This window comes from Rhodofomes roseus, assembly GCF_022264815.1.
Source record: "Rhodofomes roseus strain CIRM-BRFM 1785 chromosome Unknown C8Q71scaffold_26, whole genome shotgun sequence".
NCBI lineage: Eukaryota > Fungi > Basidiomycota > Agaricomycetes > Polyporales > Fomitopsidaceae > Rhodofomes > Rhodofomes roseus.
The window spans coordinates 436425-460409 of NW_025952982.1; the positions used below are offsets into that span (position 1 = coordinate 436425).

At 57.2% G+C, this 23985-nt stretch overlaps 7 protein-coding genes across 7 annotated transcripts; 4 read left to right on the forward strand and 3 right to left on the reverse strand.

The window, feature by feature from the left end:
- Positions 1-288: 288 nt before the first annotated feature.
- C8Q71DRAFT_782705 (glycoside hydrolase superfamily) lies at positions 289-4531 on the forward strand. The gene is made up of 19 exons (XM_047924942.1): positions 289-409; positions 480-850; positions 901-1028; positions 1157-1204; positions 1264-1439; positions 1491-1500; positions 1573-1944; positions 2000-2144; positions 2195-2350; positions 2412-2567; positions 2623-2649; positions 2709-2931; positions 2993-3172; positions 3235-3328; positions 3382-3453; positions 3512-3583; positions 3641-3676; positions 3730-4313; positions 4371-4531. The coding sequence occupies exons 2-18, from the start codon at positions 631-633 to the stop codon at positions 4309-4311; spliced, it is 2697 nt and encodes an 898-aa protein (XP_047774597.1). The 5' UTR covers positions 289-409; positions 480-630; the 3' UTR covers positions 4312-4313; positions 4371-4531.
- Positions 4532-4559: 28 nt separating this feature from the next.
- Positions 4560-8794, forward strand: C8Q71DRAFT_305061 (LuxS/MPP-like metallohydrolase). Its single transcript, XM_047917688.1, has 16 exons — positions 4560-5006; positions 5068-5115; positions 5177-5215; positions 5266-5725; positions 5777-5892; positions 5942-6203; positions 6277-6674; positions 6728-6823; positions 6878-6987; positions 7048-7089; positions 7151-7364; positions 7428-7548; positions 7603-7694; positions 7759-7858; positions 7912-8361; positions 8414-8794. Exons 1-16 carry the CDS (start codon positions 4800-4802, stop codon positions 8701-8703), a joined length of 3045 nt encoding a protein of 1014 aa, XP_047774598.1. The 5' UTR covers positions 4560-4799; the 3' UTR covers positions 8704-8794.
- Positions 8795-9255: 461 nt separating this feature from the next.
- Positions 9256-11864, reverse strand: C8Q71DRAFT_305052 (major facilitator superfamily domain-containing protein). Its single transcript, XM_047917687.1, has 8 exons — positions 11574-11864; positions 11477-11518; positions 11268-11421; positions 11143-11202; positions 10490-10750; positions 9855-10433; positions 9700-9796; positions 9256-9645 (listed from the first exon to the last, which is right to left on the reverse strand). Exons 1-8 carry the CDS (start codon positions 11703-11705, stop codon positions 9363-9365), a joined length of 1608 nt encoding a protein of 535 aa, XP_047774599.1. The 5' UTR covers positions 11706-11864; the 3' UTR covers positions 9256-9362.
- Positions 11865-14466: 2602 nt separating this feature from the next.
- On the reverse strand, positions 14467-14865 carry C8Q71DRAFT_882461 (uncharacterized protein; the record flags this gene model as incomplete). Its single annotated transcript, XM_047928501.1, has 1 exon — positions 14467-14865. One exon carries the CDS (start codon positions 14863-14865, stop codon positions 14467-14469), a length of 399 nt encoding a protein of 132 aa, XP_047774600.1.
- Positions 14866-16682: 1817 nt separating this feature from the next.
- On the forward strand, positions 16683-17362 carry C8Q71DRAFT_799041 (uncharacterized protein; the record flags this gene model as incomplete). Its single annotated transcript, XM_047925863.1, has 4 exons — positions 16683-16850; positions 16922-16996; positions 17022-17093; positions 17354-17362. The coding sequence occupies 4 exons, from the start codon at positions 16683-16685 to the stop codon at positions 17360-17362; spliced, it is 324 nt and encodes a 107-aa protein (XP_047774601.1).
- A 1208-nt stretch (positions 17363-18570) lies between these two features.
- C8Q71DRAFT_782714 (uncharacterized protein) lies at positions 18571-19488 on the reverse strand (the record flags this gene model as incomplete). Its single annotated transcript, XM_047924943.1, has 4 exons — positions 18571-18882; positions 18966-19135; positions 19266-19302; positions 19454-19488. Coding segments are annotated over 3 exons (351 nt in total), but the record flags the coding sequence as incomplete, so codon positions are not given.
- A 2847-nt stretch (positions 19489-22335) lies between these two features.
- C8Q71DRAFT_799042 (GroES-like protein) lies at positions 22336-23610 on the forward strand (the record flags this gene model as incomplete). Its single annotated transcript, XM_047925864.1, has 4 exons — positions 22336-22366; positions 22439-22761; positions 22828-23163; positions 23227-23610. The coding sequence occupies 4 exons, from the start codon at positions 22336-22338 to the stop codon at positions 23608-23610; spliced, it is 1074 nt and encodes a 357-aa protein (XP_047774603.1).
- Between the last annotated feature and the right edge of the window lie 375 nt (positions 23611-23985).

Sequence of the window (23985 nt, forward strand, 5' to 3'; positions counted from 1 at the left end):
CCTTGCCATTGGTATTGAGTCCCGTTGCATGTTCCGCCTGTCGTCCATCAAGAGAATACAAGATGAATTTCGATATCCATGCCCACGTAGCATGCTGAGGTTCGCAGAAATTGACAAGCTACACTTGGGATAAGACTTGAAAGGTGTAAGGAGGAGGAGGCTAGGACGGCGACCGGCACTGTGAGCGCCCACAGCTGGTCGGCGATTGGTCTGGCTCACGTGTCACCGACGTCGTTGGTTGTCTTTCACTGTCCGACTCTGTCGGACCGTCTCGTTCACCGTGACACTCACCACGACATGCATATTATCCCAATGGTCGAGACAATCGTCATGAAAGAGTGCCTCTCTCAATCCTCGCGCGTTGAACTTTCCATTTTCGAGTGAAAAACCGGCGAAACTCCCACATAAGGTACGTGTCGTCAAACACGTCAATTGACAATTCCGAGGTTCATGCGAGATCTCATCCTTTACATGAACAGATGACCGATGCTACTGCATAAAAAGTAGGCCTATCGACTGAGCGACGGAGCCCCACGGCAGTCAGGTGCTACTACTGCTGCATGATATATCTGAAGCCGACCGTGACGAGTACGGTGAAATGCCATTCATCCTCAGGCGACATCTCTCGCCATGGCTTCACGGACTGTTTCACTAGACAGGTGCTGGTACTGGAAAGAACGCGACGCGAATCTGTATGCGTCCGCGCTGGATGAGGTCCCTCGAGACGCGCTGCAGCCCGGCTCTCGCTGGACGGCCGCTCAGAGCTTCCCATCGGAAATCCATGCTGAACTCGTGAAAGCCGGCCGTATTCCTGATCCCTTCATTGGTTTCAACGAACATGAAGTACAATGCAGGTTCTCACCACTGTTCACCGAGATTTCTGCTGACGACACGGCACAGGGGTGGGGGAACGGGAATGGCTTTACTATTGCTCGTTCTCGCTGCCTCAGCAGCCTCAGGGCGCGATCGGGGTCTCATATGCCGAATTGCAGTTCGAGGGATTGGACACTGTGTGCGACGTCTTTCTGGTGAGTGAAGCTACAACCTTGTGCAGTAGGGAAAACGGCACGGAAACGGCGGGGCTTGTCCGTCTTCAAGTTGGCCTTTGTATAAGCAACACCCGATGTCCAGAGGCAAAGACTTACCATCTGAGCAGAACGGCGATCTATTGCTTTCAACCGATAATATGTTTCGCATCTACACAGTTAGTCTCCTCCGCGCTCTGATGTCTCCAGGTCTCGTCGTGAGCACTGAACCACGTAGGTCCCTCTCGACGCGTCCTCCCTTCACGCAGATGGGAACAGCCTTCTCCTCCGTTTCAAGTCTGCAAGGCTCGTCGCAAAGGAACTTGAAGCAAAGTATGGTCGCGTTCGAGCTGGTTCGACCAACCTGGGTGATCCAAGCCGCGTATACGTGAGGAAGGCACAGTACGGTTGGCGGTGAGTGATTCGTGGCTTGTAGAGGTCCTCCAAGACTTACTCTCGCTGTAGTTGGGATTGGGTAAGCTGATGTCCTTGGAGATACCCAATGTACAGACTCGTGTGTTGACGCGGGTACATCCACTCCATGCAGGGCCCGGAACTCATGACATGCGGCCCGTACCGACCCATCAACCTCGTCGTCTACACTACGCGCATATCCACACTTTACTCCCGCGCTGCTGTCTCGGCCGCCCCATCGCTTGCGCCTTCCCTGGCTGTGGACGTCGAGATCTCTGGGCGTGTTGCGGATGCACAGAACGTACGCGTGGTCCTCATGAAGGAAGGCTCAAACGTCGTGCTCAAGCAAGAAGTGGTCCCTATCCCGCAGAGCGAGGGTAGCAGCACCCTTCGCAAAGCAGATGATGTCATAGCTTGGAATCTACAAGATGTAGTGGATCTCTGGTGGCCAGTCGGGTACGGTGCACAGCATCTGTATACTGTAGAGGTGACTCTGCTCGCAAAGGTATGCGTCACGTTATCACACCGTGTCTCTCACTGACGACGCGTTTTGTTCCAAGGATTCTGCCGTGCTTGACGTCGTCACGACGCGAGTCGGGTTCCGTCGCGTAGAATCCATCCAGGAGCCGCTCAAGGAGCCGGACCAATACGGCAAAGGGACGACCTTCCTCTTTGAAGTGAACGGCGTTCGGATGTTTATGGGCGGTGCGTCGCGTTGTTTTCTCGCTCTGCCGTGTCCGACTAATATCGGACAGGCTCGAACTGGATCCCAGCTCACAGCTTCCTCACGGAGCTCACACCCGAACGCTACCGAGCGTGGCTCGCCCTACTGAAAGATGGGAACCAGAACATGGTGAGGCTCTGGGGCGGTGGCGTCTACGAGCCAGATGTATTCTATGACACTTGTGACGGTGAAACATTCAGTGTTTGACTCCCGTACCGAGCACAGATGCTGATGCTTCTTGGTTCTAGAGCTGGGCATACTAGTATGGCAGGACTTTCAGTTTGCGTGCGGCGTATATCCGGCGCATGATGAGTTCGTGGAGAGCGTGCGGAGGGAGGCGGAGGATAACGTCAAGCGCCTGCGACAACATCCTTCACTAGTGCTGCTGTGTGGCAACAATGAAGGTGCGATGAATGCCCTACGGCGAAGAGCACCTTCTAACACGTCCTCTGTTCGAAGACTATCAACAGGTACTGCAGTGGGGAGGTACGTGTATACCTGTCCATCGCATCTCAGTTCCAGTATTGAAACGGGATATGCCTTAGGCATATCGGAACTCCCCGCACGTCGCATTTATGAGCAGGTCCTGCCTGAGGTCGTGGAGAGGCTGACCAGCCCGCCTATACCATACCATCGCGGCTCACCCTACGGCGGAGAAGGATGGGACACCACCGATCCGACAATAGGGGACGTCCACCAATGGGACATATGGGCTGGAAAGGAGCGGCCGTGGCAGGAGTACGGCGAACGTGGAGGTCGTTTCGTGAGGTCGGAAGGCCGTCTTTTGTGGTTCCAACGCGGAAAGCTGACTGTACGGTGTGTACAACAGCGAGTTTGGCATACCGTCTTTCCCGGAAATCAGGACCGTCGACTACTGGCTCGCTGGCAATACGGAAGAGAGGCATGCGCAGAGCAAGCTGATGGCTCAGCACAATCGGGCGGGGAATCATGAGCGACGGTTCGCGATCCTGATGAACGAGAACTTCAGGGTGACCAGCGACTTCGAGACGTAAGCGGGAGGATCGCTTCAGTACGCATTGTGTGTGTGGCGACTAACTTGTATCCTGTCAGTCATGTTTACAATACGCAGCTTATGCAAAGCGAAGCCGTCAGCTTTGCGTACAGAATATGGAGAAGGGCTTGGAAAGGGAAAGGGAAAGAATATGTACGTCTCATACCACATCTTTCCGGCACTTTCTTATTCGAACATTTCTGCAGACAGCTGGCGCGCTAGTCTGGCAGCTCAATGATTGCTGGCCGGTTACATCATGGGCTATCGCAGACTTCTTCGTGAGTCACATTGTTGCCATTGAATGCAAGGGTGAGATACATGACATGCCTGTACTAGCTCCGCGCGAAGCCCGTTTATTACACCATCAAGAGGGAACTTGCACCTCTGAGCGTCGGGATCTTGCGATCAGTACGTTCTTAACTTATGCGCCACTGTCGAAAACATCCTGACATGCACATGGCCCAGGTGCACAAGAACCGCGAGAACGACCGACCCAAGCAGGTACGCTCGCTCGTTGTTGATAAAGTTACGGTGATCTGAAGTCTTCTGTGTAGTTCTATGAATTCGGGGCTTTCCGATCTGTCGAAGCTACTATCGAAGTCTGGGCCTGTAACAGCACCCTTCAGCCTCGACAAGTCAAGCTGGTTCTACAATGCGTAGATCTGAACTCCGCATGGTCCCACCAGCAAGAATCGGTTGCGATCCTGCACCCAAATCAATCAACCGAGCTCTTGCACATTCCGTGCCCATGTCCGCCCTCGGCGACATCCAGCGGACTTGGGCCTGGCCTAACGACATCGCATTCCGTAGTTGTGGCTGCTCGTTTGGTTGATGTACAGACCGGTGGGATCTTGGCACGCCACGCGGACTGGCCCCAGCCGTTCAAGTACATCGACCCGCCTGATCCGGGGCTGCAATTCAATCGCACAGGCGAGCGCATCTCCGTGAGAGCAGACAAACCGGTGAAGGCTCTGGTCCTGTCCACGGATGATGAAGTCGGAGGCCTCGTCCAATGGAGTGACAACGCGCTGGATTTGGTGCCTGGCGATGAGCAAGTAGTACTTGCGAGAGGCATCGGAAACGGCGTGCTATGGTACAAGTACTTCGGGTCGATGAGCGAGCGCGTAGTAGCCTGAAAGTATGAAAGTACAGTAGCCTTCTCGTTCGGTCAATTCGCTCACAAGACAAATACCAGAAGCTTTATGTGCACTCCAGCCAGTGGTCAAGCACGACAATATATCGTCGAGCTGTCCTCTTCGCTCGTTGCCTCTAGGAATACTGTAGGACTTACGTACATGCTCCTGAGTCCCCTCGTACTTAGTCGCGAATGAATTTGAATGCGAAAACCAATTTCGGTACGCGCGGATCCCGCGCAATTGCCTCACGAGGCTCCGTCATCTAAGCTACCGTGCTGCTATAGAAGTAGTTGTTGCTCTTGACTCGGCTTGAGCCTCGCGCACTTTCTTGTTCCTCAGAGCGGCCGTCATACAACAGCGCCGTCTTGCCGACAACAGCGACAAAAGTACTACAACTCACGACTCCTGCTGCGTGGTTGGCTACCACCAGACGATCGCATCCGACGACGAGAACCTGCAGACGTTGTCTTCATTTCGGTCGTGTCAACATGGCCAGTTGGACACGCTTATCCTCCGAGGACGGCAGACATGCATATGCGGTACTACAGGAGCCAATCCAGAAACCAGACCTAGATGATAGGGACTACAGAGTGCTCGACCTGGACAATGGCCTTCGTGCGGTGCTGGTTCACGACGCGAGTGCAGAGAAGGCGGCCGCATGTTTGACAGTACAAGTGGGAGCCATGCAGGATCCGGTGAGTGCGATTCCCGCTGTCCCAGTGGTCTGATAATGACGGCCTCAGGATCGCTCGATAGGATGACGTGCCGGGACTGGCTCACTTCTGCGAACACATGCTCCTGAAGGTCGGGCCAATATACAGATGAGTAGCGATGCGTACTAGACTGACTGTCGGCCGCCTACCAGGGAACCGAACCTTACCCAGAGGAGAATGACTTCTTCGCGGTATGTCCTTGGGTCTTTGCATTGCGCATCTCTGACGAGAATTGTCCTAGTACATAACGTCACACGGCGGTACCAAAAACGCGTCCACTTCAGCGAATCAGACCAACTACTGGTTCTCCATCGGCTCCTCCCATCTCTCGGGAGCCCTCCCCCGTCTAGCCGCATTCTTTCATTCACCTCTATTCACCGAGTCCCTGACAAAGCGGGAGATCTACGCAGTCGATAACGAGCACAGGCGGAACATACAGAATGACGGCCGGAGGGTGTACATGGTCGACAAGATGCTCGGCACGCCGGGGCATCCTTATACTAGATTTCAGACTGGGAGCGTCGAGAGCATTACGGAGGCGGCGAGGAAGGAGCTCGGGGTGGAAGGTGTACGGGAAACGCGTGATGAGGGTGATGTGGATGATGAGCAGCCTGTGTGGAAAAAGACACGCGATCGGCTGGTCGAGTGGTGGAAGGTGCATTACTGTGCGGGACGGATGACTCTGGCGATCCTCGGAAAAGGTGAGCGGGTCGTAGAATAGTGGGCGACATTGCTCACGAGCACTCACTCAGAGTCCTTGGATGAACTCACAACGTCTGTCGTATCCCTCTTCTCTCCCATCAAGAACCTCGGGCTGGATCCACGCCCGGTGATCACAACGCCCCTCTGGGGGCCGTCCGAGATGAGTGTACGTCACACACAACCATCGTTTTGAACGAAGCTCACCACGCATACAGTCGATCGTCTACATCAAGACGGTGAAGGACACAACCGCGCTCACGCTGAAGTTCATGCTTCCGGACCAACAAGCACATTTTCGCAGCAAGCCTGCGCGCGTGCTCGCTCACCTGGTGGGACACGAGGGACCCGGGAGTGTCTGCGCCTATTTGCGACGGAAGGGTTGGGTCGATTACCGCGCGGTGAGCTCAGGAGTGAGCTCGGAGAATCCGAGCGTGCAGTATCTGCGAGTGAGGTGCCACCTAACCAGAGAAGGATACGGTACGTCACCCGCTCCCTTCGCTTTTCCTGCTCTGACCCACATGCATCGTGCGGATTTGGCTCGCTCCAATAGCACACTACAGGGAAGTCCTAGAAGCGTTCTATGACTACTTCACGCTCCTCCGCTCGTCCACTCTCGAGCCGTACCACTTCGACGAGCTCAGGCGGATGTCCGCGATCAACTTCCGCTTCCAGGAGAAGACGCAGCCGCATACCTATGTCGGCTGGCTGGCACGCGAACTCGCAAGTCCGTACCCGCCATCGCAGGTCCTCAGTGCGTCGTCGCTCTTCCTGGACTGGGATGAGGCGGCTGTGCGGGAGCTGCTCGAGACGTACGTGCTACCGGAGAAGGGCAGGGTCGTGTTGGAGGCATTGGAGCACTCTGAAATTGGACAGGATGAGTGGCAGAAGGAGAGATGGTACGGAGCGGAGTATTGCGTGCGGAAGCTAGATGAGAACTTGCTGAGGAAGGTTAGTGTGGCATGTTGGCTTGTTTGCCGACGCTGCTGACGGTGCTTTGACAGCCCCGCAGTCCCGGTGACAACAAGGAATTGTATCTACCTGGCCCCAACCTGTTCATTCCGAACGACCTCTCTGTTGAGAAGCTGGATACACCAACAGTACGTCGGCGCCATCCTGCCGTTTCAATGTCTTGCTCACATTTCTCGCCGCAGCCGGCGCCAGCCCCTGCATGTATACATCACACCGCCTTGTCCACACTGTGGTTCAAGAAAGACGATCGGTTCTGGGTGCCCAGGGCGTCAGCAAAGATCGACATACGAAGGTCGGTATCCTGTTCCGGTCTGAATGGACAAACAGAGGTGACGTTATTTGCATTGTGTAGTCCACTGGCGTATGGCACGCCTCGTCAAGCGGTTCTCACGAGGTTTGTCACTAGAGCGGTGCATCCTATGCTTCCTTCCTCTCACATCGCTTGTGTCCAATAGGATGATAGCCGATCTAGTCGAGGATGCTCTTTCAGAGGTGGCGTACGATGCCTACCTCGCGGGATTCAACTACGACATCACGAACCACAAGAAGGGCATCCGAGTATCTGTCAGCGGATACAGTGACAAGCTCGACGTCGTTGCTGGCACCGTCATACGATACCTCAAGGACTTACAGGTGGACCCGAAGAGATTGGAGATTGCCAAGGAGCAGGTAAGTATACTTGCAGACGATGAACTCAGTCGAGACTGGATGTTGACAATGTATGCTGCATAGGTCACTCGTCTATATGAGAACCATCGTCTCGGGCAGCCGAGCAATCTGTCCGACGAGTATGCGGAGTGGGCGATCACACAGACGGTATGGACACCAGCGGACAAGCTGCCTGAAATACCCTGTACGTACACTATACATTGCTTGTTTCGTCCTACACATTCTCATCTCATTTAAGTTGTCATCTCCGAGGATGTTCGAAGACACCATCAAGAGATCCTCAGCAAAGTGCACGTGGAAGCGCTTGTGACGGGGAACCTTCGCGCCGAGGTAAGTTTTGCTGCCGCGTGAACTGATTGTCATCGTATCGTGCTTATGTTATTTGCTCCAATAGCAAGCCATCGCACTTGTACATGCTACAGAGGACAGCTTACAATCTCGGCCGTGCCTTCCTAACGAGAGGACCGAGGATCGTGCACTCGTCATTTCTCCTGGTGAGCCACATAAAAGAGCAAGATCCATCGCAGACACTGAGCGTTGTGCCAAGGAGCAAACATCGTTCTCCGAAAGCAACATGTGAATGTTCAAGAACTCAATAGCAGCCTGTCGTACTACTGCCAGTTCGGCGAAGTATCCGACGAGTCACTTCGCCCCGCTCTAGCCCTCCTCGCACATATTATCCGCTCACCGGCTTTCGACCAACTGAGGACCCGGGAGCAACTAGGTTATGTCGTCTCCAGTTCTATGTGGGACGTCGTTACCTCGATGGGTCTCAGCTTCAAGATCCAGAGCACCCGAGCCCCGTGGTACCTGGAAGAGCGGGTGGAAGTGTTCCTGGAGCAGTTCCGAGACACCCTAGCAGGAATGTCTCAAGAGGACTTCGAGACCGAGAAGGAGGGCCTGATTGTAAAGTTGCTCGAGCGACCCAAGAACTTGTATGAGGAAACACTCTCATTCTGGGCACAGATTCGCCAAGGATGCTATGATTTCCTGCGAAGTACGTCTCATTCAGCTTGCTATATCTCAGTAAGCACTCATACTCGCCTAAGGGCAAAAGGATGCATCCACGATCAAGGTTATGTCCTTGGAAGAGGTCGTCAAGACGTACGAGATCTTCGTCTGCCCTTCGACCGGACACACGACGCGCAAGAAACTATCAGTGCAGCTAGTCTCGCAGCAGATAAACGAGGCTGTACCGTCTCATGAGAATGTATCGATCCTCACCGACGAGAGTCTGACGGCATACAAGTCGAGCTTGGCATGCTATGGCGCAGCAATCCCTGTGGATTCCGAGATCAGCCGATGGAGGACACCCGTCGAAAGGAGAGCAAACCTGTGAGGATGACATGGCAGGGACATACCACTTCTTCTTGTACCAATAGCAGTGACGGCGACCGCGTTGTACTGATATCGTCCTTGGGACAACACATCGCGCGCTGGCACTTACATACTAACGTCGAGTCGACGCAGACAGGCTCGGAGGAGGTAATACGGTCCATTTAAGAACTATACGCTGTCCTCATGCAGGCATCGTATGGCCTCTGCCTTACAACGCAAACTCGACGCCACAGTTCGAACTGGAGTCCTTTCGTCGACTCTTTCATGCCGCCCGTGCGACCGCCGGAGTATCGACCGCCCATCGACCGCTTGCTCACACTTGCTACCCTGGTCTCCGCTGACTCAGTCTCCGCTCCTATAATACTATTCAATGCTCACATCTGCCTGGTCTGGGAATTGCTCGGATATAATATCTGTACATGTCCAAGTCCCAGTCGTGCACGTTGATGGGACGCCTCACACGATGGGTGTTCCAGCACTCTACTTGTATAGCGATGCAGATGTGCGTATATACGAGTAATACAACTAAGTATGTCTACATTATGTCAGATCAGTCGTGACACGGCTTCGGAGGTCCTCAACGCAATTTCGCGAGACCCACACGCCTGTCTAACAGCATAAAACAGTCCCCGCCAACTCTACGGCCCCTCGATTAACCACCTAGGTCCCCCTCCGATTCCGCTCCTCCTCCCGGAGCTCCTCCGCGTAGACCAAGTCCGGATCGCGGTCGCGCACCTCGGGGAGGAGGAGCGTGAAGCCCGCGCCGGCGATGCAGCACCCGAAGAAGATCCAGAGCACGTTCGGCGTGCCGATCGACTCCGTGAGCGAGTTGAACACGAGCGCGGAGATGATCGCGCCCGCCTTGCCGCACGCCGCGGATATGCCGTGTGCGGACGCGCGGAACTTGGTCGGGAAGACTTCCGCGGGATAGCAGTAGGTCGTGCTAGGGAGAGGGGTTAGTAGGGGTGATGGGGAGGGGAGAGGGAGGGAGACGTACGCGTTCGCGCCGAAGTTGAAGAAGAATTGGAGGAAGGCGAAGTTGACGATGAACCCAACCGTGCCGAGGGTGTAGAACTTGCCCGCGAGGATGCCCACTGCACAACACGAACCGTCAGCCCCACCTCCACATCGAACCGAGACGCGGATACGCACAGAACAGCGCGGCCAACAAGAACCCCTGGATCTGTATCCACTTCCTCCCCAACCACTCGATCGTCAGAATCGTCACATAGTACCCCGGCACGAAGCCCAGCGCGGTCACGATCAGGTTGCCGATGCCGATCTTGAACAGGCGCGTCCACGCGGACCCGCTGCTCCCGTCGAACCCGATCTCCTCCAGGACGACGTTCTGGTTCAGGTTGATCCCGTAGAACGCGACGTCCAGCAGGAACCAGCACGCGCACGTCCCCAGCAGCACCCGGAAGTGCCGCCACTCCGAGAAGTAGTGCAGGAACTCCGCCCAGTGCTCCCGCTTGGGCTGCGCGGGCGCCGCGGCGCTCGGGGCGGGCGACAGCGCCGTGGGGGTGGGTGTGCCCGAGGCGGCGGCGGGCCGCACGGACTCTTGCACGCCCGGGTCGGCGTCGGCTTTCTTCTTGAGCTCGTCGATCGAGTCCGTCTCGGCTTCGGCGCCCTTCTGGGACGCCTTGAACCGCTTCGACTCGGGGAGGGTGAGGCGCTGGTAGAGCGTGCCGAACGCGGGGATGAGCGACAACCCGACCAATATCCGCCACACTGCGCACACCCGCCGTCAGCACCACACGAGACACGCGGGATCAACGGACACGCACCTCCGTCGACCTTGGACGTCTCCCCCTTTACCTCCATGACGTTGTGGTAGCATGCGAGCACGATGATGACCATCAGGCTGCCGACGAGCGAGCCCCAGCCCTGGTTTGCGAAGATGTATGAGAGGAGGGTGCCGCGCCGGCGGAGGTTCGCGCGCTCGGTCGCGACGGATGCGGACATGGGGTAGTCGCCCCCGATGCCGATGCCGAGGATGATGCGCCAGATGGAGAGCCAGAGAACACTCCCTGTTGCAGAGAGGTCGCCTGTGGAGGATGAAGGTCAGTGGAGAGTGGAGAGGAGGACGCATCGCTGCGCTGAGGCGGGGTGGCACGCGCTGAGGGTGCAGGAGACTCGATGATAGATGCCTTCGAATCCTATCCGGCCCGCAGTGTGCTCTCCCAGTGTCCGTTGCACATTCCGGCCACCCCGGTCGTGCAGCGGTGGGGATAAAGTGGCCAGCAATTCAATAAGGACATCAAGAGTCGGCAGCTTCTCCACAGCAATCGATGGGGCAGCCTTCCCCGCATACAGTCAGATGGGCTGCCATGGGACACAACCGCCAAGGACGCAGAAGAACGGAGGCCGGCTAAGCGCCGATAGGCAGACCTGCAACACAGCTCCCAGACGCAGCGAGCGCGTAAAAGGGGGTACTCACCAGTTGGATCAGATATGCAGAGGATCGTGGCGAATATGATAATCATCAGCTCCTTTCCGTCTGATGAGGGAAGGATGAGCTAAGTGAGCGGGGAACGGTGGCCAGAGCGGCACACGAGCACTCACAAACAGCTTTGCGACCGAAAGTGTCTGCTGCATAGCCGAAGCCGAACTGGCCGATGACAGAGCCGATGTTGGCGGAGGCCTTGAGGAAGCCCTGGATGCCGGAGGGGATGGGGGCGCCGTTGTAGAGACGGTACTGGAGCATCGTCGCTACGGGCTGCGGGTGGTCGTGTGAGCAGGGATAAGTGCAGGACGGCAAACGGAATGCGCACGTTGATGATGAAGAGGTCATAGGCATCGAGGAAGAAGCCGACCTGTGTGGGGAAGGGGGTCAGGAGGGGCGAGATACGAACGGAGAGTAGGACGGACTCCTGCGATGCCGAGAAGCTTGCACTCCCTGTAGTTGAGGAGGAAGGGGTAGCGGCCCGAGTCCTCGCGCTCGTAGTCCTCGAGCCCGCCCTTGACGTTGTTTTCTTTTTCGGACACGGGCATCTCTGGCATGCCGCGAGCGGAAGACGCGGTCGCGAAGTGGGTATGGTGGGGAAGGGACGATGGGGAGGGTTAAGTACGGGGGTTAGGCGGTGGAGAGGAAGAGGACATACCGACGGGAGAGAACGCACGTTTGCGGATGGGCGGTGGAGGGCGAGCACCCACAGGCCGATGGCGGCGGGTGGAGACCCAGCGTCTATTCGATCTTCCCGTTTATCCTCCCATCACGCCCGCGCCACATCACGTGCACCCGCCCTTGTCCCGGCAGCCAAGAACACAAAAAACACATTCACCGCCCGTCGTGCGCAAAATGTCAGTCATCCGTTATGACAGAACTGAACTCCAAATATCGAAGGACGCCGTCTAGAATGCGTCCAAGCCCCCTCCGCGAACTCAGTCCCGGAGGCCAGTCGTTCCTCTTGAAGGTCGCCGACTCATCATGCATCACTGATTGGCAGCCTACCGCCGAGACGCACCCGACGCGACGAACGTTCGTTCATAGCATACGGTCCCGGCGTCGCAGCGAACATAGCTTTTCGCTGCGTGGGCCTCTTCCGAGAGCAAGACCCGTATGGTGCGCATGGTGTGTTGTGCTGCGCTACGCCCGACGGCGGTGCGGTCTAGTCCGATTTTCGTATTGAACTGCCGTTTGAGATCCGTGTCTTCGCCACACCAATTTCAACTGATTTTATGTGCTTTTTTTCAGGTGGGACACTCGCTCGAACGGCGACCAGTCCAAGGCTGAAAGCTGTACGGTACGCAGATCCGCAGTATGTATGACTTCCGGGCCACGGTCAAAATCACAACTCGCTGTCACTGGTAGTCACATCCTCGGAAGCACATGCAATTGGCCCCCGTTGACAGCTCCAGCCAACCCAAACGCATCTCAGATCGGCCCGCCTTCTTCCCTCCCAATTGGCTGGTCGGACGCACGTTCGTCGGGTCGGCGCACCTGTCATCGCGAAGTCGCAGTCTTTTTTTTTTTTTTTTTTTTTTTTTTTAATTCACCGTGTTTATAGTCCCTCGCCCGAGGCAAGATGCGGACACTAATACATCATAACGGCACGCTAAGACCGTTCTACTCGAGCCCCATTTCCCCTTACGGGTCCCTGCCGGAATCTCCTTTTCACGTCAACTTGAGCGCACCGGCGACGCTAATTGGGCGGTCCTCCTGTAGGTAAGTGCTCCGGTCTTCATCGTCATGGCCCGCGTAGGTGCGATAGCAACATCCCAGTGATGGTACGGAAAGGTGAATTTGAAAGCGGCGCACCGCCGGGTGTTCACCGGGTCACTTCCGGCACATGTCTTCTTCGTCTCGGCCAACCACTGGCCAACACCCAGACAAGTGGGTGCGGTGCGGAAGGCATTGCCCCTATCGCACTACGAGCGACGTCGGGAGTCTATGGGCGCCAGCGGCATTAGTGCAAGGCGGCCAGCTTCCCACCCAGGGCGATACGGGTGGGTGTCACTCCAAGAGTCCATCGTCGTAGAAGTCAAACCTACGGACACGACTAGATAGCCGTGCCCTCCATCCACCTCCCTCCAGAAAACGGCTTATCCCACCCGATACAGCGTGCAACAGCCCATACGAATTTACCCCACCCAGGCGGAGGGGGAATCTAAACCTTCCTCGCTTTAAGCCGATTCTCACCTGGGGATCAGCTTGCCTCCTACACGGTCGTAGACCGGTGCACCGGACTCTGAGAGTACTCCCGGGCATTCAAAGTAGGGGCTAGGGCACGTTAGGCATGCAGAGGCCAACGGGGATCAGCTTGCGTCGGGCCTCTCGCGCAGACTCTAAGAGTCTCCTGCAGCGAGGGAATACACCCGGACTAGGGCGCGTTACTAGAGAGACCTAGCGAGGGGACGTCGGGGGTTTAACGAGTTGCGGTCCATGGCACTCGGTGTCGGTCGATGCATCGTGGTTTGGGTGCCAGCCTCCCATTGATCCCAGGCCACCCCGTAGGGCAGCCCGGGCCAGGGACTCGGCGATTGTTCGCGATATGTCGAGTTTGTCGTACGTAGAGGTGTCGTAAAGACTGTGGGGACCGAGTTGGACGGGTCTTGACACTAGGGGAGGAGGGGAACGGGCGAGAGATGGGGCAGATGGGGGCCGATAAGCGGGCGCCTAAAGGTAGATGGTGGTGGTACGAGGTCAAGCTTGCCTGCGCGAAGTCGCAGTCGTCATGCGGCCGTGGACTCGGGCCGTGCACCTCGTCTGGCGCACAGAGAGGGCCGACCGTCTGTTCGCTGCGGTCTGGACACGGCTCGGTCTGGCTCTATGCTGCATTCGACTTGAAGCCCGTGCCTCCGACCAGCATCAGTAGAAGTCCGATTTTGCTAACCGTTGCTGACCATTGCTGACACGCTGACGGATGCTAGCGCCAAAGCGTTAGAAAGCGTCAGCGTGTCACTCAATGCTCACATTCGTTAGTCGTTAGCAAAATGTGCATTTTGCTAGTAGCCTGTGACGGCTCCTGACAAACTGACTGAAGTAGCGTAAATGGCATATTATATTTGTTCTGTTATCTGTTACAGTCGGATTGTCTGCTCTGTTACCCGCATCGTCTGCACCGACCACCCTCGCCGCCACCGATCGTCTGAACCGACGTCGGACCTCGTTCCGTGCGCACCTCTCCCCACCCCCAACGCATCCCCGCGATGCGTCCCAATCCAGACGCCGCCACCGCATTGCGTCCCCCACCGCGTTTGACGTCTCCGTCGCCACACCCCGCCTACGCGTCCCCCGCCTCGCTGCCGCTGCGTCTGCCCCTCATCGCCATCCTCGCGTGTTGCCATCCCCGAGCGTCCTCCATGTTCCTGTCACGCTCGACGTACGCGGGGGCACCGACGCCGCGTCGTCGCCGACAAGAGTGGCGTCTTGACCTTGTGTCGGTCGTCGTGCCGAGCCGCGCTGTGTGAGAGGCCGGTCCTTGTCGCTGATGTTCGTGGGCGTATCGTCATGGTTGGCCGTTGAGTGGGTCGCGGGACGGCCGCGTTTGAGGGCATTGTCCTTAAATTTGGCAGAAGGCTTCAAGTCGGGCTTCTTCACGTCAATAGAGGACACGGTCGGTGGTGCGGGCTGATCGACGCTGAAGGTGAACTGCATGCGATGAATCATCCCGAGCCTGCTGTTTTGATTCGCCTCGCGCTCACAGCGAAGAGGTGACATGAGGGCGGGAGTGTGCCGGCTAGGCTAAGGGAACGCACGCTCGTGGGAGATGGAGGAGGCCGTCCTTCGCGAATGTTATCGCTGCGGGTGACTAGTCGTCGTGCCGGGTATTGGCACCTCCAGCCTTGCCTCCACTCGGCGCGTTCACGGGGGCGATACGGGCGCAAGGGATGTGTTTGACTGGAGGGTCGGGATGAGCAGCGGCCGGATCACGCGCGCGTGGTGGGGTTTGTTAGGTGGCAGCAAGCCCAGGCCGTGCGCGGTTAAAGGGGAGGGAAATGTGGAGTGAGGGGCGCCGTGGAGCGCATAAACGGGACAGGTGAGCAGGAGGATGTGCACACGGGCGAGTCAGCGCGAATGTACGTGCGCGCAAACGATTGCACGGGCAGACAAGTGCGTGGAGGGAGAGTCGCGTAGCCGGGCTCGTGCGTGGGGCGGGGCGGGTGATGACGGTGTGCACTACGAGCGAAATACATAGGCTTACCTCCAAGTCTTCTTTCGACCCACTTGCGACCCCCTTCTCCTCGCCCTCCTCGTCTGACGCGGTAGTACTCAAGTTGGCACGATATTTGTTTTTCGGTCATCAGCCCCGTCTTGATATGCACCTGCCTCCAGTCATGGTCAGCCGAGGCAGAGGTAGAGGAACTGAATGCACATACCATCTACCAATCACTGACGTTGGCTCAGTGGACAAGCCATCGTGAGCACAACGAGAGCGTGAGCTAGCCGCCGGCGCTTCACAGGTTTAGGGCAAGCCACTGTGGCACTTGCGCATCCTGGCGCAGGTGCTCCTTGGTGTTGTGGCATGTCCTCACTCTGAGTCTCGCCCGCTCACCCTCTGAGAGTCTTCTCGTCTTCTCAACCGTCCCGCTCCTCTGCCCGCTTGCTCGGAGCAGCGTGATATCACGAAGCACGCGTTCAAGCTTCTGGGGGTGTTCGACGAGATTGTTAGCTTAGGGTACCGGGAATTGGAGCAGCAAGAAGACGAGGCAAGCGGGGCTCCTCGATGTGCTCGGTGGGGATGTGTTGCTGTCTGAGGACATGTCGACACCGGGTACGCCTGCGGCGTCGAACACCCCCGAACCCGTCGCACCGCCCGCCCCGAAGAACGACCGCCAACTTACCCCATTCATGCTGAGAGGTATGCCCACATTGTACATGCGCTATTTCCGAACCTCATCTAGTGTACTCAGCGTGCATGTCGTCATTTGTGAGACGATCAACGCGGAGATGGTTGCCTCTCGCTCGCCCTGGAGCTGCCATGAAGGCTCGAGTAGCCAACACACCGAAGCGGGCCCAACAAGGAATGCAGGGATGTCAGGAGAACGGTAGGATATCTCCAGTGAGTACCCCGTACATCTGCCTTCTCGGTACTGCGTCCTCCACTCATTCTCTCAACATGATCACGGCGCGCGTCTGTCATTACTCGACACGCACACTTACGAGCGCGGCTGCACAGGCTTCTTGCCTCTACCACTCTCGTGCCCGGATAGTGGCCACGCTCACTTCCGTCCAAAGCATAGCACCATATTCAGCCGCAGCACTCCACCACCCATCACCACTGCACACCGCGTCCGCCTCCACCTCCTTCCAGCCCGCCTTTGCAGCCCAGCAGCCCTCCCCGCGCGCCCTCCATATAGCCACCAGCCGCGGCAGGCGCACACGCACCCGAGCCTGAGGAGTAGACCGCCCACCCCCTGTGCTCGCGCAGGCAGCATGAGCTGCTTGCGGACGCGGAGAGGGATCCCGCGCACAGCGAGCATGGCTCGGACAATGCGCACGCCGCCGCTGCGCTGTCCGAGTCGATCGCCGACGCAATGACCCAAGGGCCCAGCCCACGCAGCGGCCTCACGCGGTCGCTCACACACAAGGAGCACGAGCTCGTCAACCGCCTTGACCGCCTGAAGTTCTTCCTCGCCACCGTGCGCTCGCGCTGGTCTGGTGACAACCTGTCTTCCTCTGCGGCCGCGGCCGCGGGCCTCCCGGTCGGCCACCCAAGCAGCGCCTGAACCGCTTCCTCCTGCCGAACTCGAAGTACGTGATTTGCGTACTCTAGAGCGGCCTCTACCATTGCACTGGCACTGACATCGTGCGTGCACTCGTGTTCCGGTTCGAGGCGTTTGGCCGGCTGGTGCGGATTCCGGAATAGGAAAAAGTTCGAGGAGGGCGTGTTCAGTGGCCTCTGGAACCTCAAGCCAGGCATGGACGCGTGTCTCGAGGAGCACAAGGTGAGTACATCTAGTGTCTCAATGCGCCAAGCCCCCCGCTTAGCCGCATGTTCGTACGCTCACCCGCACGGTCCCTCGCCCACCGCTCGACTCAACCACGAACCCGCGTTAGCCTACCCGCTGCGGCGGGGCGGGTGTGTTTATTAGTAATACATACAGTATTAGTACACAATGTATAGCATAGTACATTTTAATCGAGACCTGTTGCCAGAGCATTGAGCACGGAAAGAATAGGAGCCGCACATCAGCAAATCCATCAGTTTGTCTAAAGCCTTCTAATACTGTCTAAAACTCCTAAATACAGACAATTAGGCAAATCAGACACTTCAGACGTGAGCAGTTGGATTAGTAGATTCCTCTCTAAAACGAGACACCTCTAGACACCTTTAGGGTAGTTAGACTGCTCAGACTTCAAGTGCATCTAAGGCATGCTAGACACAATGAGACAATGAGACACAACGAGACCCAATAGTACGTCAACAATGAAATATATTCGGATATCGAGTGCAGATTCTACTACGTTGGTGGCTAGGTGTTCATCGCACGTACTCGACGCGGCTGACTGGTGCTCGTCGAGCTTCCAGCTCCTCTGCACTCCGGTCGACCGTATCGCGCGTGGGTCGTCTGATCGCGGTTTTCACAAATGCCTCGACGCGCGGGGCTTGCCGCTGCGCAGAGCGCGCGGATGGTCGAGCTCGGGCCTTGGGCTGGCAACGGCAGGGCGGCTACTGGTACCATGCGCGCAGTCTCGCACAGCTCGTCTTGAGGGCCGTCCGCGGGGGAGTTACCGTGAACGTTCGGGTGGACGGCGGGGCGCGAGGGAGACAGCGGCAGCGGAAGATGAGCACAAGCGAGGGCGGGTGCGAGCGTGCAGGAGACGGCGGTCGGCGGGAGCGCTCAAGCGGAGAGGAAAAAGTCGAACGGCGGCGACGTGGGCGTGGCGGTCAGAACGGCACAACGCATGAGTGAGGGCGGGTGCGAGAACGTGCGAGACGGCAGATGACGGGCGCGTTCGGACGGGGGAGGTACATCGAGCGAGGGTGAGTGAGCAAAACGAGAGGGCGAGAGAGAGGAAGACGGTGAAGAGTCAAGACACTCACCACAGTCGTTCTGATTCTCATCTACCGATCCCCCTGCTCGTCCCTTCGCGGTGGGTCAGTGCTGGTTGACTGGCCGAAGCGCCGTCCTGCGAGGCGGTCTTGCAGGCGCATGACGCGCGGTTCGTGAGCTCGGCGCGCGGGTCCTCGTCTGTGTTTGCTCTTGCGCACGTCGAGCCGGCCGGTGCGTCGGGCTTGCGGGTGCGCTGGACCTCGGCTGTCCGCGTCGGGTGAGTGACCTCCTGTTGGGGCCTTACCATACGCGCTGACGCGTCGGGCTTGTCGTCGCTCAGAGGGCACGGCGGGGTAGTCTCCCATAGGCAGCCCACAAGGTGGTCGTCGCGGCGGCGAGGAACCGAGTCCAGATAGCAACGCAGTCGTGACGTGGCAGTGGGAGGTTTAGGGCAGGCTTCCACCGGAGTTTGCCACCGGTCGGCGGTACTTACCTGCGCGCGGCGCGCGCACGCTAAGTCCGCTTGCCCTCACTCACCACTCGCCTCGGGTCTCGTCAACGAGCTCTCACGGACGCTCGACTCTCGCGCCGACACTCATCGACCTCTGCCCCTCTCGCGCCCGGTCGACGGATGCCCGTGGGAATTGCGCCTGAGTGTGTCAAGTGCGCTCGATTCTCGCGTCAACCTTGACACCTCCCCGCCCGGACGGCCACTGCCAAACATGCAAAGACGCGCAGCCTTGCAGCCTTCGAGCAGACCACGAGGTAATGCACAGTTCCCGCGCATCTCGCAGTTGCCTGGCCCCCGCTGACGCCTCAGACGAAGACTGCCGTGCACTCGTCCAGACTCCGGGCCACTAACGATGCGACTCGCGAGGAGAAGACGCACGCCCGCGCATCACACTGCAACCAGTCCGCCCGCGTCGTCACGCCGCTATAACACGACCAAGCCCAGGCACGTTCGTGCTCCGAGCTCGAGGCGGCCGCGCAAACTGCGCCAACAAGCACACCGACTCGGAGCTGAGGGACTCATGCGAAACGGCAATCCCGCAAGTGTGATCCGTCATGAAGTCGTGTGCGGGACCTCCGAGGTTGGAAGAGGGCCCCGGGCTGGGTCGGCACAGATAGTGCACCACGAAAGGACGTGTGCAAGTCCGCGCACTATAGTATTGTAGCATTGTATCTGAGTACTAGTAATGTCAATACATGATGTTGCCTTGAATTCGAGCACAATCCAGAGACATGAGCTGAAAGTCTAGACGAGACTTAGACAGGTAAGATGTTTTAGACATTAATTAGACTGGCCAGACACATTTAGAGGGTTAGGGCCTGTCAGACAAATCACAGCTTTGCTGATGCAGCGGTGACACTTGCTGACGGTTGTGTGAGCTGTAACGACTATCTAACGCTATCTAACGACGTGATCGCCATATCTTCGCGACCTTCTAAAATGCGACCAGTCTTGCTAACATCTAGTACGCTGACACTACGTAAAATTGAAATTTTAGCAAGCGTCACAGCCCGTCACAGCCCGTCACCGAAATCAGAGAAGTTCTGATGCAGCCCGATTCGAGGTCCGTCTGCACCTGAGCTGGGATCCGACATGCCCTGGACTGTAGCGCTAAGTCGTCACCCTGCCTACTAACCTCCTTCTCGCAATCTACGGCCCAAGGCTACGCCAACGACGCTGTCGACACCCCACAGCCACCACTGAGTCGCTCCGCTATCCTTACATAAGTAGTGTCATTATATAGCTGATCGCCGCCGCAAGTCTACGCGATGGCAGTGGAGGAGAGAGAACTACGGTTGATGATGATGATGAAATCTGCATTTATTAACCGCCACAAGCAAACAAAACGTGCTAAGACGCGGCGACTGCCGGTGCGTACAATAGTGGGCATTATAATGCGCCACTTGCAAGCCGGTAGTCCTGTCGGGTAAGTGAAATCGTACTGGTAGTCTATGGTCGTTTGTATGTAGTAGGTGACGGGTTACGAGGCGCAATGAATGCGGTCAGGCGGGTTCGTGTGTAGGCGCGTGTGCGCGATGTGCGCGGTAATCAACCGGATCGTCCATAGTCATGATGCATGAAGTTTAATAAATTAGCATGGGGGGAAGAGAGAAACAGAGAAGGAGAAAAGCGGCCGGGTACGGTCCTGTCGATCGGTGTCTTCTCCCGAGGTCGCAAGTCGGGATTGCACCCTCGGTGCACGTGTTTGTTGGGTTTGGTATGGGTAGAGGGGGTACGGGCGGCGTCAGAGAACTACGGTTGGACGGTGACGTGCCCTGAGATCTTGAGGCGTCAAAGGCTGGGGCCTGTGGCCCTGGGATCTTATGTTGTTGGAGTCGAAGAATCAGCTTCCCTCCGCCGGGCGGCAGTCTGGCGCGCTGGCAAGTCGTGCTATGATATATCCAGGTCGACCTCACCGAGTTGTCTCCGAGTAGCGGCCTGTCCACCTTTTCTCTTCAGCTTGAGCGGCGCAGAGCACAACGGCAGGCAAGCGAGGTTCGCGCTGTGACTCGGACGTCCACCGACACACGCGACAGAGCCAGGCTTAGTCGAGCTCTGGGCCGCTGTGCAGTGGTCCTGGTTGCGAGCACTGGCGCGGCGACGTTGTATCGGAAGGCTACGAAGGCTCTGCTAGCAGTAGCTGCACATCGAGCTGTAGTATGCCCGATCGTCCTGCCACCCTTCCCTCACGGTCGCGCGAGTCGTTCATGACGCGATCTCCGGCTGGTGGACAACCTCGCAGACCAGGGCAGCCTCTCGCCGCAGGTCGTTTGCTTGTCTCTCGAGGCTCCACGACTACGTTGCAAAGGTATTTGGCTAAGTAAAGCAGGAGTGTACGTGGAGAAGATGACAGCGGTCGAGTGCCATGGTATCCGATAGCAAACAGTGCTAGGGATACTAGTAGCAGATGTAGCTACGCAACCTGCCAATAGACCGACTCCCGGTGTTATCTCTTCAAAAGGCCAATGCAGCGTAGCTGAAGCGACACTGCGCGAAGTGGAACACACACTTTGAATCCAATGGTTGCCGTCCTCGTGGCAATTGTGAACCACAACTCCGACATGAATGACGGGCGTTGTGGGCCCTAGACGAGAGGGAGTAAGACCTTAGCGCACCATAAACAACCACCACGTCGAAGCCGAGAACGTCGTCGTATATCCCGTGGTGCTCAAGTTTCTAGATACCGGCAGGGTGACAAAGTCTCGAATGTGCGCCTGCCGTCGTCATGCTCGACAGCATAGTCGGCTTGGACACCAGGAAGTGAAAAGTATGAGTTAGGGCTGCTCGACTGTCTACCGACGCACACGTGGCTTGAAGAGCACTTACTAGACGACTGCAGGCTTCTGATCCAAGAACCAATGGATGAAACAGTCGATGCTATGCGCAAATGCGAATCAGTACGAGAGGATTGACTGTCCTCAATTTGAGCTCGACTTCATTGATTCGCTGTGCGTGCGGATCGCACACATCTTGTACGAGTACTACAGGATCGCTGTCCTGTAGTCGGTAAGTGACGCAGATGAATGTTGGAAACCAATCCGCACTTACTGTTACTCAGGCTGTTTCCGGTCATGCGTAACGTGTAGAACGCCGGTCTCAGTACTCGAAACATGCGACGGCGGAACACCCACTCCCTTCACTGACAGTGGACCTCCCGGGCCCGGGGCTGCATATACAGCAGTCGAGGCTGCCTTTGACACGCCTTCGGTATCGCCAGGCATGTAGATCATTTCTCGGCGGATAGTATATTCCGGACCAGTGGTCGTCGAGGAAATCCGTTGACTAAGGCCCCTTGCAGAGTTTGTAAGCTATAGAACTGTATTACTCGCCTCCTTAGTTGAGATCACAAGCTGAGTGAGCGCACGAAGACCCACTGCTATGCCGTCATGTTCCTCCACGCCGTTTTGCTCGCCACAATTCTTGCTGTCTGGTTGTACTGCTAGGACACTTGTATAATGGCATACCTCGCGGCCGGTGTTCTACAACACGCTGGGCCCACACATAGCCCCGCGTCCGGCGTGAATGCAACCCACAATGGCATGCCTTGGCGATAGGAGCGCTGATTGACACGCAAGTCGCGAGGAAAACTGGCGGATCGCAGGTATATAAGAGCTGCTGAGGAACGATACTACACTATCACCCAGCAACGCCGACTGGCAGGATCAGATTTCTCCGAACGCAATGGTCGAATTCAAGGGCTACGCACTTACCAGTAAGCCGCGGCCGCTGCCGCATGTCATATTCTTGCCATGTCCACTAACATCTGCACTTGTAGACACCGAAGGCCCCGACGCCTGGAAATCGCTCGAGTTAGTCTCCTTCGAGCCCAAGAGGTTCGAGGATGAGGACGTCGAGCTGGCTATCACGCACTGCGGTGTCTGCGGCTCCGACGTACACGTCCTCCGCCAGGGCTGGGGCAACGTGCCGTACACCCCGCTCGTCTGCGGGCACGAGATCGTCGGAAAGGTCACCCGCGTCGGGCCCAAAGTCACGGAATTCAAGGTCGGCGATCGCGTCGGCGTCGGCGCCGTGGTGAACAGTTGCGGGACCTGCAGGAGGTGCACGTCGGGGAACGAACAATATTGCCCGAGCATGACGCAGACGATAGTAAGTCGCATTTCAGTACAGGTGAGACGCACCGTTGAACTGATGTAATCGGACTCCGACGTGTAGAACGCCCGCCATCCCGACGGATCGCCTGTGCAGGGCGGTTTTGCAACCGCCATTCGCGCCAACGAGCGGCTCGTGTTCGCCGTCCCTGACGGGATTGAGTCCAAGGACGCGGCGTCGATGTTCTGCGGCGGCTTGACGGTTTTCTCGCCGATGCGCAGGAACAACGTCGGCCCCGGTTCGAAGATCGGCGTGCTGGGAATAGGAGGCCTAGGCCACTACGCAATTCTGTTCGGCAAAGCGCTTGGTGCAGAGGTGTATGCGTTCACCCATAGCCCGGGTAAGCGCGAGGATGCCAAGAAGCTCGGTGCTGACCATGTCATCGACACCGGCATCGAGGTGCGCTTTCTATGCGCATATAGTAACCTCGAGCTTACACTCCTCCCGTTCTTCTGTGAATAGGGTTTTCAAAAGCCGTTCTTCGATACGCTCGACCTCATCATCTCGACGACCAACGTCTTCCAGCGAGGCACTTCCTTCTCCACATTCACGAGCATGCTCACTATCAATGGCAAATTCGTCAACGTCGGTCTGCCCGACGTCGACAAGGCCATGCCACCGCTCCACGCGTTCGACATGCTGACAAGCGGTGCCTTCATCGGAGGCTCCTATGTCGGCAGCAAGGCCGATTGCTGTGCCATGTTGAAGATTGCCGTCGAGAAGGGTGTGAAGCCGTGGGTGCAGGAGCTGCCTATGAAGGACTATGGAGTTGCTCTTGAGGGAGTGCACAACGGGGCTGCGCGGTACCGCTATGTTTTGACACAGGACATTATCCCTATACCTTGAATGGCTGATGACGCGTGGAGTAGTATCAATGCATCGACTACTTGAGATTCGTCTGCTTACCTGACAGGTCCTACTAGGCGGAGTTTAACACCCGACATAAGTAGATATACCGCTCTTGCATCGCGCATGGACCTGCAGGTACTGGTACATACCTCCGTTGACAACGATTTCGGAGTGCCGCAGTGCGAGCCTTGTCTCGCTACTGCTCCAGAGTTAGGGTGTTCCTTGTACGGAGTGCGGAAGGCTGTGATGATTATTTTCTTGATCATAGAATATCAATGAACAGTCGGCGACCATGACTAGCCATGACTGCCACTGGGTCGTGGCAGTAGCTGTGAGCAGGGAGCGCTAGTTGGGGTCTCACGCCACAGACGC